This window comes from Pseudophryne corroboree, unplaced genomic scaffold, assembly GCF_028390025.1.
Source record: "Pseudophryne corroboree isolate aPseCor3 unplaced genomic scaffold, aPseCor3.hap2 scaffold_1959, whole genome shotgun sequence".
In the NCBI taxonomy this organism is placed as follows: domain Eukaryota; kingdom Metazoa; phylum Chordata; class Amphibia; order Anura; family Myobatrachidae; genus Pseudophryne; species Pseudophryne corroboree.
In genome coordinates, this window is record NW_026968600.1 from 41,285 (window position 1) to 56,052 (window position 14,768).

The 14,768-nt window shown below is 44.8% G+C and overlaps 3 protein-coding genes across 3 annotated transcripts; 1 reads left to right on the top strand and 2 right to left on the bottom strand.

Annotated features, from left to right (window-relative positions):
- Positions 1-253: 253 nt before the first annotated feature.
- LOC135005107 (histone H3) lies at positions 254-749 on the bottom strand. Its single transcript, XM_063951898.1, has one exon. It carries the CDS (start codon positions 718-720, stop codon positions 310-312), a length of 411 nt encoding a protein of 136 aa, XP_063807968.1. The 5' UTR covers positions 721-749; the 3' UTR covers positions 254-309.
- An 11,286-nt stretch (positions 750-12,035) lies between these two features.
- LOC135005086 (histone H1B-like) lies at positions 12,036-13,007 on the top strand. Its single transcript, XM_063951878.1, has one exon. The coding sequence runs from the start codon at positions 12,191-12,193 to the stop codon at positions 12,854-12,856; it is 666 nt and encodes a 221-aa protein (XP_063807948.1). The 5' UTR covers positions 12,036-12,190; the 3' UTR covers positions 12,857-13,007.
- Positions 13,008-14,110: 1,103 nt separating this feature from the next.
- Positions 14,111-14,516, bottom strand: LOC135005094 (histone H4). The gene has a single exon (XM_063951885.1). It carries the CDS (start codon positions 14,480-14,482, stop codon positions 14,171-14,173), a length of 312 nt encoding a protein of 103 aa, XP_063807955.1. The 5' UTR covers positions 14,483-14,516; the 3' UTR covers positions 14,111-14,170.
- Positions 14,517-14,768: the final 252 nt, after the last annotated feature.

Genomic DNA, 14,768 nt, shown 5'->3' on the forward strand with positions numbered 1-14,768 from the left:
ACACTTGATCAACTCTAACCTTTCATGGTGAAGACTAGTAGCCCCCTGTGCCCTGACTGCACGCTGAATTGAGGAGGCTCCCGCCACTGTTCCAGGGCAGCGGCAAGCTGGAAGGAAGGTGCGGGTAATTAAGGGATATAGGCCGTGAGCTTAGTGGCTACTAACTACGAGGAGCCTGGGCAGAGCTAAAGGAGGTGGTATCTGTCCAATTAAACACCATTGTGTAACTTATGCTTCAGCTGGTTTAGAAGGATTTGGTGGCTCTGAAAAGAGCCTTTGTGTTGCTGCGTGTATAGGAGTGCCGAGTGTCTATGCCCTCTCCCCTCGGATTCTGCGGGCTAGCTGGATGTCTTTGGGCATGATGGTTACCCTCTTGGCGTGGATGGCGCACAGGTTGGTGTCCTCGAACAGCCCCACCAGATAAGCCTCACTGGCCTCTTGTAGGGCCATAACGGCAGAGCTCTGGAAGCGCAGGTCGGTCTTGAAGTCTTGGGCGATCTCACGCACCAATCGCTGGAAGGGCAGCTTGCGGATCAGCAGCTCGGTGGATTTCTGGTAGCGGCGGATCTCTCTGAGAGCAACAGTCCCGGGACGGTAGCGGTGAGGCTTCTTCACGCCGCCGGTAGCTGGGGCGCTTTTCCGAGCAGCCTTGGTTGCCAGCTGCTTGCGGGGAGCTTTACCTCCGGTAGATTTGCGGGCGGTCTGCTTGGTCCTGGCCATCTCTCCTCACGAAACACGTCTAAAGGCAAAAAAACGAATACATATAGAAAGCAGCCGCTAGCATCTCTATTTATGCACTGTGCTGCGCTGTCATTGGATGAGTTAAAGGCGCCTTTCATCCTGATTGGCTTAGGCATATGCATAGTACTTTTCAAAAAGCCCTCCAAGACTTTAGGGTTTCTCCCGGGTGCGGCAACAAAATCAGTCTCCATTAGAGGTTTTATCACGTTTCAGCCAGAAGGATTGCTGTATTCCGGGAAGTCTATGCTGGCATTCTAGCCAGGGGAGACAATCAAAACACACACACACACACACACACACACACACACACACACACACACACACACATAGCAGTGATACAAGCCTCAAGTCTAAAGAGTCTTGAAATAGAAACCTTATTACATACAGTACTGTGAATAGCTACCGTCGGCGGGAATAGTACGTATGGGGACAGATGTGCCTCACCAGCTGTGCTCTCTACTGTCCGGGAGATCACAGTATATGTCTGCAGTAAAAACATCAGCGATTAATATGTCTGCTTACCAAGTAACATTCACGATACGATAGTCATTTGCATATTACAGCATTAAGAATACATTTATCTGGTAGATCTCAATTATCATATTATGAGAAGCTTTAGAACGGAGAATAATCAGATCTTCTGCCTGCATTGGGGACGATGTGATACTAATGTGAAACAGTAAGTAGTGTTACACTATTGTTACTATTCTATGAATACATCAGTAGATACTATCAATACCAAAGTATCAAATAAAACCACAAGCCAAATCTCATTAATCTGAGAAAGACAAAGTACAATACATGGAGAACACAGGAGGACATTTGTCTAGATAGTGTAAGGGTTTGCAATGAATGGGCTATTGGTGGAAATAACAATCAGATACAAGTGAATCACTTTTTCTTTTTGTATAGCTGAATTATTATAAATGCATATTTAATGAGTTAAGTTTCATTTCCCATTTATAAAAACAAACAAACAAACAAACAAAAAATAAGGGGTTGTTTGTTTAAGAATTGGCAAAAGGTGTATTTTATTATGTTCAATCGAGTTTAAAACTCTTATAGGGGATTATATTGCTATGAGCACAATGCACATTCAGTGACCTGAATGTATGGGAATTAAGAATAAAAATGTAATGTCATAATAATGACTCACTATGCTATGGTGCACTACAGAATACCTACAGTGAGTGCTCCTCCTTTTATTCTATCTGTGTAGGGGTTGGGTGTGCTACTGTCCATTACTCCTCATGCAATTCTATACCTATTACTGAGATTTAGTTAGTACTAAGGGAAGAGAATATTATAAATGAATAATCCATACTAAGGCAGATGGTGATTGGTGATTACCTCCTACATGGTGCCAGGTGGGATGCTTAGGGGCTACTGGCTTACCTATTGGACCCCTTGCATGTGCTACCATCACTGGAGGACAGACGGCATTTATTTCTTAGAGCAGTGGGTAATTACATTTTAGTAAACTGTTGAGAAACCTTGTGAAATATTTTGGAAATGTTCACACGACCATTTCTATATTTCCACACACTTTTACATCACTGGTGTAAAATAAAGAGTCAAAAGGATTACACCAGGCATGTCCAAACTGAGGCCCTCCAGCTGTTGTGAAACTACATATCCCAGCATGCCCCGACACAGTCTTGCTGTCAGAGAATGCTAAAGCTGTGTCAGGGCATGCTGGAAAGTGTAGTTTCTCAACAGCTGGAGGGCCGCAGTTGGGACATGCCTGGATTACACTGTACAATATGAGTAGAAATGAAACAAGCAAAACTGTTTAGGAACAGAAACTGGTTGTCTTGCTCCTTAAACTTTGCCAGCAAAATGGCCGCCGTTGCCATGGTTACTAGAAATTGCTAGGCAACCGAAAATGGTTGTCATGCTTAATCTACTTGGCCTGAAAAATGGCCACTTTCTCCTGCAGGGTCCACAGGGTATCCACAGGATACATTGGGATATGGATGAGCGACAGCGGATCTTGCACCAATCGGTCAAAGCTTTCTGGGCTCCCAGTACGCAGTGGGCCCGTCTATATATACCTGCCACCTGGCTCAGGCAAATCAGTTTTTAGTTTGGTGAGGCAGGAGCCGGACCATGGTCTAAGGGCTGCTAGTTTTTGGCAGCCATAAGCTTTTTTACTTTATTTTTATAGTCTTACTATTTTTTTCTGAGTGATCTTTCTAAACAGCGTCTTATACGTACCTTAGAAAGAGTCACTCCAACTACTCCCCGCCGAGTCGCGACAACGCTTACCCACGAGTACAGTGCTGTTTCGGCGGGCGTCTGTGTCGGATAAAACTAGCAAGTCCAGCAGACGTTACCAGGCTGTGGCCGGAGCACGGGAGGAAGGTAAGGCATAGGTTCCGCTTAGAGGGGGAACATGGACACAGCCGCACTCTTTTGGGGGAAACTACCAAACAGTCGCTGACGCGGCTGCCACCGAAAGTGCACAAGTGCTAGGCCTTAGGGATCAAAGGCTCCAGGAGTAGCATGAGGCTGCGATCCCTAATTTTGAGATCAGCAGTGGGGAGACGGATGCACCCCTGGTCGCCCCTCCCCCCCCCGATTCACGACCAGTTTCCTCCGAGTCTCCTGCCATAAACTGAAGCGGCTGTGTGACTGGTGCATCAGTGTTCACTTGGCAATCTGTGTTCACTATATTTTCACGGAGCGGCGGTGGACACTTATAGCATATGGATCCACTCGTATTTATCGATTCTGGAAGCGGGGTAAGTCTCCCTGTATCCCGCTCTCCTGAGTGGGGGCTATAAAACACTAAGTGGGTCATTCAGACCTGATCGCATGCTGTAGTTATTTGCAGCCGTGCGATCGGGTCTGAACAGCGCATGCGTGGGGGCCGCAATGCGCAGGCGCGTTGCTGGCCGGCGATGGCCATCACTGGGCAGCGACAAAAATAATGAAGAAAGCATTTGCAGCAGCAAACACAAGAAGATTGACAGGAAGAGGCCGTCCGGGGGTGTCAACTCACCGTTTTCTGGGAGTGTTGAGGAAAACGCATGCGTGTCCGGCCGTTTCCATGGAGGGATCCTGACATCAGCTCCAGCAAGGATCATTGCAGCGGGTGAGCAAGTCCTGAGCTGTGCAGAGACTGCACAAACTTTTTGTTTGTGCAGCTCTCTGCACAAGCGTTTGCAGCCATACACAGCAATCCCACCTCCCCTGTGGGTGGCGATTACCTGGTCGTAGCAGTGCAAAAAATAGCCTGCATGCAACCATGTCTGAATTAGGCCCTAAGTCTCTATCTACCTTTGAGTACAAATAGTTGGATAAGGGCATAATGCATATGAGTTTGATAATATTACTGTGGTTTCTTTTGCTATGCGTCTGAATACAGTTAAAGCATTTTTATAAAGTAATGCAGTAATATGTTTCTCCTACATACGTGAACTGTACCTGTAGTTGAATATGTGGTCATATTGCTTATTATACTAATGTATAATCTGTGACTGACTGTTAGTGTGATTGCTGACTTTGCTATAAATTCTGTCAGTTTTCTCTGTTTACTCCGATCCTCAATGCTGGTGCTAAACAGGGTAGGGTCGGATTGTATGTCACTTTAACACATTTTAAAGTGATTACAGTCACAAATTGTGTATTACACTGTTAAATTGTCTGATTATTTATCATGTCTCAGAGCAGAAAAGGTGAGGAAAACACACTCACATCAGCACCAACACTCATATCATGTTTGTCATGTAAAGCTGGGTTAACATCTCAGGATCTGGTTCAAGATGGGTTGTGTGCAAACTGTATTAGCTTTCACCAAGGTCTCTTGAAATATTCAAGGCAGATGCAGGTGTAAGTTGATCCACCATGGGCTATGTTTGCACAGGACATTATCCAGTATAGCTGAGTGGATAATTCCAACTTCTGTACCGGTGATAGGTTGCACTATTATATGTGCAGCACAGGGGAAGCAGTAGCCTCTCAACAGAAACAGGCTGAAAAGCCAGTGGTAAGTAAATCATTTAGACACAAAACAACATCTTCAGAGTCTACACATGTTTCAGATGAGGACTCATCAGAGGACGAAGACTCATTACACTCTGGTTCTGAATATGAGGATGAGGAAGAAGGTCTCAGCTCAGTGGACATATCTGAGTTGATTACTGCAATGAAATCCATTTTATCCTTAGAAGAATCAACATATACTGTGTTAAAATCCAAGGCACCTTTATTTAAACGTCCCAAAACAGGTAAGACAGAGTTTCCTGGATCAGAACAGCTGACGGAAATTATGGAAGAGGCTTGGGTTATGCCCAGTAAGAAATTTAGAATTCCTAGGAAATGGAATTCCAATTACCCTTTTCTGACTGAGGACTGTTTAAAGAGAGAGGTAGCCCCTAAAGTAGATATGCATGTGATTCGCTTAGTGCAAAAATCTACATTACTTCTGCCTTCAACATCAATAAATGATGTCACGGATAGGAGAGTAGATGGTTTGCTAAAAAACAACAACTTTTTTTTCCCTGTCTGGGGCAATCATTAGACCAGCCATGGCCTCAGCCTGGATGGCTAAAGCAGTGGCTGTCTGGCAAGATGCATTGGTAGGGGAAATTTCAACGACATCCAGAGAGCAAAAATCCCATGTGACACATATCAAACAGGCTGCAATATTCTTGGAAGAAGCAGCCTTAGATATGGGCACTATTGCCTCTCAAACATCAGCCTCAAAATTAGCCGCTCACCGAGCAGTTTAGCTACGCACCTGGAAAGCTGATTCAGAATACAAAAAAGATAAGCCATCAGCCTGATGGTGCGGGCCTCCACCTGGGGGAACCCAGGGTGGGAGGCCGACTTATTCATTTTGCACAAATCTGGCAGCAGTCTACCACAGATGCCTGGGTGCAAGAAGCGGTGTATCCCAGTTATGCATTTTCTTTCAGGAAAAACCCTACTCAAAGGTTTTTTTTTTTTATTGTACCAGCCTTTCTTTGGTAGAAACGAGGGCCAGGGTTTTGCAAGAGGCAGTTCAGAAATTGCTTCAGTCAGGAGTAATCATTCCTGTTCCTCCTGCACAACAAGGACAGGGTTTCTACTCCAACCTGTTTTTAGTCCAGAAGCTGAACTAGTCGTTCCAGCTCACACTCAATCTAAAAATGCTGAACAAATACATTTGGGTACCTCGGTTTCATATGGAGACCTTACATTCCATCATTTTGGCTATGGAACCATGGGATTTTATGGTATCCCTGGATATACAGGATCCTTACCTGCATGTTCCTATAGCTCTGTCCCATCAGCGCTATCTCAAATTCGCTATCCTCCAACAGCATTTTCAGATTCAGGCTCTGCCATTTGGTCTGGCCACAGCCCCCAGAGTATTCACCAAAAATGTGGTGATTATGGTAGCTTATCTCCGCCAGCAGGGGATAAGAATATTTCCATACCTCAACGATCTTTTTATCCTGGCACAGTCTCAGGTATTGCTTCTGTGTCTTCTGCAACATACAATAGAGTGTCTGCAGAAGCACGGTTGGCTCATAGATTGGGCAAAATCATCTTTTGTTCCGTCATAACGGATGACTCATTTGGGGCTGTATTGGATTTGAGCCGTCAGAGAGTAATTTTACTTCTGAGAAAAATATCCAAACTTCAGTAAAGGATCCAGGAGCTTCTACACTGTCGAAGAGTATAAATTCTCGCAGCAATGTGTGTGATGTGTCTAATGGTGTCAATTTTCAACATGGTAGAGTATGCTCAGTTCCATTCAAGACCTCTGCAACATCGGATCCTTACCAAGTGGAATGGGGTCATCAGACAATAAAAATGCAGACTATGATTCTTCCTCTGGAAGGAAGGAGGTCATTAGCCTGGTGGCTACAGACAGCCCATCTGGACAAAGGGAGACCCTTTTGGATATCAGATTGGGAAATTCTGACAACAGATGCCAGCCTTCAGGGCTGAGGAGCAGTGTCAGGAAGAAATTGCTTCTAGGTGCAGTGGACCAAGGAAGATGGATGCCCTGTCAGTGAGATGGGACTTTCGTCTGGCCTATGTGTTTCTTACCATCACCCTGTTAACCAGGGTGGTGAGAAAGGTAAAAGTATGGATGGTGTAATGGTTAGCATTACTGCCTCACAGCACTGAGGTCATGGGTTCGATTCCCACCATAGCCCTAACTGTGTGGAGTTTGTATATTCTCCCCGTACTTGCATGGGTTTCCTTCGGGTACTCCGGTTTCCTCTCACAATCCAAAAATATACTGGTAGGTTAATTGGCTTCCAACAATGAAAAAAAATAACCCTAGTGTGAATGTGTGTCTGTGTGTACATGTGATAGGGTTTATAGATTGCAAGCTCCACTGGGGCAGGGACTGATGTATATGGCTAAATATGCTCTGTAAAGCACTGCAAAATATATGTATAATATATAAATAACTGGTAATAATAATAATAATAATAATAATAATAATAATAATAATAATAATATGTGTACACTATATAAAAAACTGGTGGCGGTAGTAATAATAATAATAATAATAATAAAAAGGAAAAGTGCCGTTATACTAATAGCTCCGGCTTGGCCCATAAAACATTGGTGCACAGATCTGCAGAGGATGTCGATGGATGCTCTATTCCTACTACCTCAACATCCAGATCTACTGATTCAGGGGCCTTGCCATCACAGACATCTGGATTGACTGTCTTTGATGGCGTGGCTCTTGAGACCTCCATCCTGAAGTCAAAAGGATTCTCTCAACAGGTAATTCAAACAATGCTTAGAGCAAGGAAAACCTCCTCAGCTCGCATTTATCACATAATATGGCAAGCCTATATTCAATGGTGCAGTGAACGGAAACTTGACCCCAGGTCTTTCAGAATTTCCAGAATCCTAGCATTCCTTCTGGTTTAAGGGTGGCTTCTTTGAGAGTGCAGGTGTCAGCACTAACTGTATGGTTCCAAAAGAAAATTGCCAACCTACAGAATGGGCACACTTTTTTCCAGGTAATGCTGCACATTCAACGTCCCTCTGTTCCTCCTACAGTGCCTTGGGATCTAAGTTTAGTTCTAAAGGCCCTTCAAGTTGCCTCATTTGAACCACTTAAAAGAGTAGATTTTAAATGGTTGACAGCTAAGGTTCTCTTTCTTCTGGCTATGGCTTCAGCTCGAAGAGTTTCAGCATTTGGCGCATTATTATTTTGTCCTCCATTTCTCATTTTTTATCCAGATAGATCGGTTCTCAGAACTAAATCTGGGTATCTTCCTAAGGTGGTGTCTAAATTCCACCTTTACAAAGAAATTGTAGTCCCGGCTTTCCAGGGGCCAGACCTATCTGCGGGAGATGCATCGTTGGAAATTGTCCATGCCTTAAGGATCTACGTAGATCGTACCAGTGCTATCAGAAAGACAGATTATCTCTTTGTTCTCTACGGATTTCATAGGAGAGGGTGGCCTGCTGGTAAGCAGACACTGGCGAGGTGGCTTTGGATGACGATTTCAGAAGCATATTCGAAGGCTGATCTCCTGTTTCCGGATAATGTCTCTGCTCACTCTACTCGTAAAGTAGGTCCATCATGGACAGCACAGCATGGTGCTTCAGCAGAACAGATATGTAAGATAGCCACATGGTCTTCCATTAACACATTCATTAGACATTTTGCTTGTGGATACCTTTGCCTCTCAGGATGCTGAATTTGGGCCAAGCATTCTCCTGTCTAATCAGGAGCGTTGCCACCACTAAATTGCTTTGGGACATCCCAATGTATCCTGTAGATACCCTGTGGACCCTGCAGGAGAAATATAAGTTATGGTAATAAGTTACCATTGATAACAGTATTTCTCCTATGTCCACAGATATCCCACCTTGACGCACCTGATTTGAGGATCCTTTTACTCACTAAACTCTTCCCTCTTGTACGGAAGGGTGGGAGGTTGTGCATGTGTGGTCTTCTCGCCTGATTAGTGCTCTACATGATGCTCCTGCCTTAAGCTTTGGAAAACAACTGATTTACCTGACCCAGGAGGCGAGGATATATGGACGGGTCCACTGCATGCTGGGAGGCCAAAAAGCTTTGACCGATTAGTGTAAGAACCGCTGTCGCTCAACCATATAACAATGTATCCTGTGAAACTTGTGGATTTAGGAAAAATACTGTTATCAATGGTAAGTTCTTACCATAACGTATATGTTGCTATGGTTGCCGAACTGTTGCCAGGGAACAGAAACTGGTTGTCATGCTTAAATCAAATTTGCCATCAAAATGGCCACTGTTGCCATGGTTACCCGACATTGCTAGGGAACTGAAACTGGTTCAATGTTTAGACTACTTGGCCTTCAAAATGGCCAGCATTGCCATAATTATCGGACATTGCTAGGCAACTTCCCTGGAGCACTTTCCCAGCTGGTATGGAGCCACCCAGGTGAAAAGAGGAACAGTTTCCCCGAGTTTTGGGGCTTGTTCTTGGGGAATCTATACAAAGCAAAGGCCCTGGTACTGGAAAAAACGGTTTAATGTCTCATACTGATGTAACGGTATTGGGCAGCATGAAGCCTATTACTAAGGGTAAGGCCGAAACTAGGATTTTCGCCACCAGGGAAAAAGCAGTGATTCCCCTCCCCAAAATGTGTTTATAAAAAATGTTATTATTAATAATAACAATAGTAATATTAATAATAATAAAATAAAAATATAAAAAAAAAAAAAACCCTAAGACTAAAATAATCACATTATCAAAAATTTAGAAAAAAGAGGGATATTTTGGACAACATCCCCCTATGTGATCCAAATGCCCTCTGCGTCACATACCCCATCAGCGGCGTGTTTCACTACATTCCCCCCTGTGTGTCCCCACACATTGCACTTTATCATAACACCTCATTACTGCACTACATTCCCCTATCCACTGCACTACATCACTACACTACATGCATTCACATCAGTCCCTGCCCCAGTGGAGCTTACAATATATATTCCCTACCACATGCACCACTTAAACAATTTTTATTGGGACTCAATTAATTATATTTTTGGATTGTGGGAGAAAACTGGAGTACCCGTAGGAAACCCATGCAAATACAGGGAGAATATACAAACTCCACACAGTTACAGTAGAGCCATGGTGGGAATCAAACTAATGACCTCAGTGCTGTGAGGAAGTAATGCTAACCATTACACCATCCGTACTGCCTCTGAGAAGCTTTAGATCTGAGTATAATCAGAAATTCGGAATGTGCTGGAAACTATTATACTAATAGGAAACAGTAAATACCATTGTATGTACTTGCAAACTATACTCACTAATTCCAGGGAGATATTAATATGAATGCAGATATACATAAAAATAAAAATAAGAAAAGTCACAACTACATATGTCAAAAACACTGTCTATGGCATAAAATAATAATGATGATTTCATTTTTAAAACGTTAATACATTAATCATATTAGGTCATATTAGGTCATCGCTACCGTACGGTAGCTTTAGAATGGAGTATGAACAGAACTTCTGCGTGTGTGAAACGATATGATACTAATGGGAAACAGTATTATTCAATTGTAACTATTCCATTGAAACATTTGGATACAATCTGTGAAAGTATCAACTTAGACCACAAGCTAAAGCTTATGTATCCGGGAAACTGCATGAAGAGAATATAAAGCTGCTGTGTACTGTATGTGGATTGTACAAAGGGGATTTTCATCTGCTCAGTGGAGACTAATTTCAGATACAATAGTCCCTGTACGTAAAATCAACCACTTATTGTTCTATTTTAGTTACTGTCTTTTTCTTTATGCAGATATATTTATTTATTTTTATATCCATTTTACATGTTCTTGAAAAAAATAAACATTAAAAGTATTGAAAAAAAAATATTTTTATGGGTCAGCTTTTATTTCTATTTTGTTTCTACCATCCTTGGGGCCCCAGAAATCCCTAGTAGTGGCCCAGGTCTAGCTCCGTGTTCTCCCTACCTGCTCTGGAGACTCTCAATGCTCTAGATCACAACTCCAGCATGCAATCATGGGTTGGGGAAGAGAGTGAGACCTGGATGGTACTTACTGCTGGCACACGCCCTCCAGTTAGTAGTCATCGGTATTTTTCAAGAACCCGCTTCCATCTCCATTTGCCTTCCATTCCTCAATGTCGATCCTCTCCTCTCAGCTAGTTATTTTTTAACAAGCTACGTCATTTAAATTTTATTCCGCATAACTATTGTGAGCATATAATTCTTCAACATCTTCCTATCTTCTCCTATTTGTTCTTCCTTTTCCTCCGCCGTGTTCCATCACGTCTCCCCCGATTTTCCCCTTGTCTCTCCCATCTCCCCGTTTGTTTCCTGTTGCCATCTTTACCCATTCACCTTTATTTTCCCCCTGTTTCTCTTCCTTTCATCCATTCCTTCCACCTGCCACTACCCTTAGAGGTCCCCTTATGTATCCCCATATTTCTGCCTCTCCATTTTTCCCTCTGTACCCTTATTATTCTCCATATTATTACTGTCTCCTTTTATTTGTATCACTATTCATACCGATTCCCTCTGTTGTTCCTTTTGCTCCTCTGATCTCCCACTCCTCGTCTCCTTATTTCTCCCGTCTCCAGATATTGTACCCTTTATTCCTATGGTCTCACCCTATTGCTCCCATGTCCTCTTTTAAAAATATCAGTCTCCTATCAATGGGAACGGGACCCCATAGCCCACCTACTGACACACTTAAGATGCATAGATATGCATCAATGTCTATATGGATCATTATAAGAACATGTGGAGAAAACGCCACCAGCATTTTTCAGGACATGGAGAATCTCAGGCCGGCAGGATTATTCTGAAGCTGATTATGCACGCCAGATATCTTGCTTTTATTTATTTAGTCAAAGTAACTAGAGTTCCCAGACAGGAGTGCCAATACCTTGTGGGGCAACCTGCCTGTGCTATCCATCCGGGTGTACAGCATCCCACACATCACCTTTATGTCTTTCAAAATGCGGCATCCTCTGCACTGATTATGCCCCAGCCACCTTTGTTCGGTGTAGTGCCTGGAGGAGAGAAAAGTGCCCGATGAGACATTTTTCGCTTCGCAGAAAAGATGTATTACACGCCAGCCAGATCATGCCTGGTCTAGGTGAGCTGACAGGGGCTATTCCCGGCACTCTTCACAGCGCATAGGCTAGCAATGACAGTAAAGGGTTAGGGGAGACCTTGGAGTACTGGTGTGGTGCAGAGAGCCAGCTCGCCGCTCACCTCATGCCCTATAAAAGACTGTTTTTCTGCGCTAGGGAAACACAAGGTGAGAGCAGATTCCCCCGTACACTCAGACAGGGAAGAGTTTACACGGCTGCTCATTCCGCCAATGGGAGCACAGAACACCTCACTCTCGGCAGCCAATCACAGCACAGCCGGCAGTGTATATAAAAGACGTGAGTCAACACCGGGCGTTGTAGTATTATTGATTAAAGTTAAGTTCTGCAAACATGGCGGAAACTGCCCCCGTCGCCGCCGCTGTTCCTCCATCAGAGGTCGCAGCCAAAAAGAAGAGGCAGCCGAAGAAAGCTGCTGGAAGAGCAAAGAAGAGCGGCAAGTCTTCTGGACCCAGCGTCTCCGAGCTGATCGTAAAAGCCGTGGCCGCCTCTAAAGAGCGCAGCGGGGTTTCTCTTGCCGCCCTGAAGAAGGCTCTGGCTGCCGGAGGCTACGATGTGGAGAGGAACAACAGCCGCATCAAAGTGGGGGTGAAAGGATTAGTGACCAAAGGAACTCTCACCCAGGTGAAAGGTACCGGCGCTTCCGGCTCCTTCAAGCTCAATAAGAAACAAGTGGAAAGCAAGAAGGCCGCCCAGAAGTCCCTGAAGCCCAATAAACCTGCAGCGAAGAAAGTGGCCAAATCCCCGAAGAAGCCCAAGAAGGCTCCGAGTGCAGCCAAGACCCCGAAAAAGGTGAAGAAACCCGCTACAGCGGCTGCTGCCAAAAGCCCAAAGAAGCCTATAGCCGTGAAGCCTAAGAAGGCGGCCAAGAGTCCCGCCAAGAAGGCGGCGAAGCCCAAAGCTGCCAAGAGTCCGGCCAAGAAGGCAGCGAAGCCAAAAGCCACAAAAAGCCCGGCCAAGAAGGCAGCTAAGCCTAAGAAAGCTGCGGCCAAGAAGTGATTGTAAAGCCGCAGCCTCTCTTCCTTGTTATCCCCCAAAGGCTCTTTTCAGAGCCACCCACCCTGTCTCGGCAGAGCTGTAGGCGCACGATGTGATCTATTGGGGGACTAAATAAAAACTGTAGTGAAGAAGTCGCTACATGTGGCAGAAATATCTAGTTTGTCCCTTACACATCAGTCCTAGAAACATAGCTCTTGATAGCAGGATATGGACCACTTGGCCCATCTACTCTGCCCCATGCAGTCACTGCATAAGTGGGATATGCAGGGGAGCGGGACTAAATGCAGTTATCTGTTAAATCTGCAGATAGATCGGGAACGTATACACTAAAGTGTCGGGTTCTTCTATCTCCAGCCGCCCGTAGTAGCTGAATGGTTGTTTTATGTGTACTTGGTCGTACAGTCTGGTGTAAGGAACAGCACCGCGTGTTCTGCACGCCATTCCCGGTGATGTACAGACTGCGAGGTACCCGGACAAGGTATAATTGTTTGCTACAAAAAAAAAAATGCCTCCCTTGAAAATACAGCCCCTGTTCCTATAGCTCGTTTCTGGATTAATGTAGGAGACCCTTAAATTAGTTAATTAACGTTCAAAGCCTGCAGGACCCCTCTATGGACTAGGCGGCGGGTGGCAGGCTGTGTGGTGCCCTGGATGATATGTAGTCCTGCAGCGCTTGGTGCCTCCTTTCCCGAGCCCCTTACCTCTCCCAGGCATTGTCCCCCCAAAAAATGAATTATGTAACCTGGCTGCTTTCATCAAATTTGCATATAAGCTGAGCTGCGCTGATTGGTAGAAGTAAGCATGTCCCCCTCCACCGATTGGTTTAAAGAAGAGCGGTTACATTTTTCAAAAACTCCGCCGATAAGCTAAGCTGTAAGAGAACATGGATTTCCTAGTGAATACTTAGTTTGTCCTTCATAAAAAAAAACTTGTGTTCAACAGCTTAGAACTAGTCAGCCACCGACAGTGTGTTGTGCCATCTTCGAAACAAAGGATCATGGCGGTACCTCTAGGACAAATCTACTCACGTCTCACCCACTGCAAGAATTCATAAACATTACACATTAGTAGTGGCCAGCTTGGGCATAAGCTCACTAAAATACTGGCCCGGTCCTTTCATCATCACTCCAAATAAAGACAGCAACCACTAGCGGTGTGCCTAATGTGAGGGAACGATTAAGTACTAGGACCCGGCTTATAGTCAGAGTACAGCACTACACAGAGACGTTGGGTTACAGATCTTTCGTAGAAGAGATGGGCGGCCCTGAAAAGGGCCTTTGTGTGCGGGTGATGGTATTAGATGCGCCTCGGTGTTTAGCCTCCGAAGCCATACAGAGTGCGGCCCTGGCGCTTGAGAGCATAGACCACATCCATAGCGGTGACCGTCTTCCTCTTGGCGTGCTCGGTGTAGGTGACGGCGTCCCGGATCACGTTCTCCAGAAACACCTTCAGCACCCCGCGGGTCTCCTCGTAGATGAGGCCGGAGATACGCTTCACGCCTCCTCTCCGGGCAAGGCGGCGGATGGCAGGCTTGGTGATGCCCTGGATGTTGTCCCGCAGCACCTTCCTATGGCGCTTAGCGCCTCCTTTTCCGAGCCCCTTACCTCCTTTACCTCTTCCAGACATTATTCAATAGCTAACGACAAAGAAATATGAGGCAACCCATTTTCGGTTGCTCTTTAGAAAGAGGTAAGCGGACCTGATGGGTGACTGAGCACTTTGAGAGGCGGAGTCATGGCTATAATTAGATGTTAAAAAGTCACTGCCTTACCATCAGATTAGGGGCATAAGATGTATACGCAATATAAAGTTACACTTAGCTAAGATCTTTTTTCCCATACAATTCCTGTACTTGGTACAACATAATATTCAACCTAAGATACAATGTAATATTATCCATACTGAGTCCCAT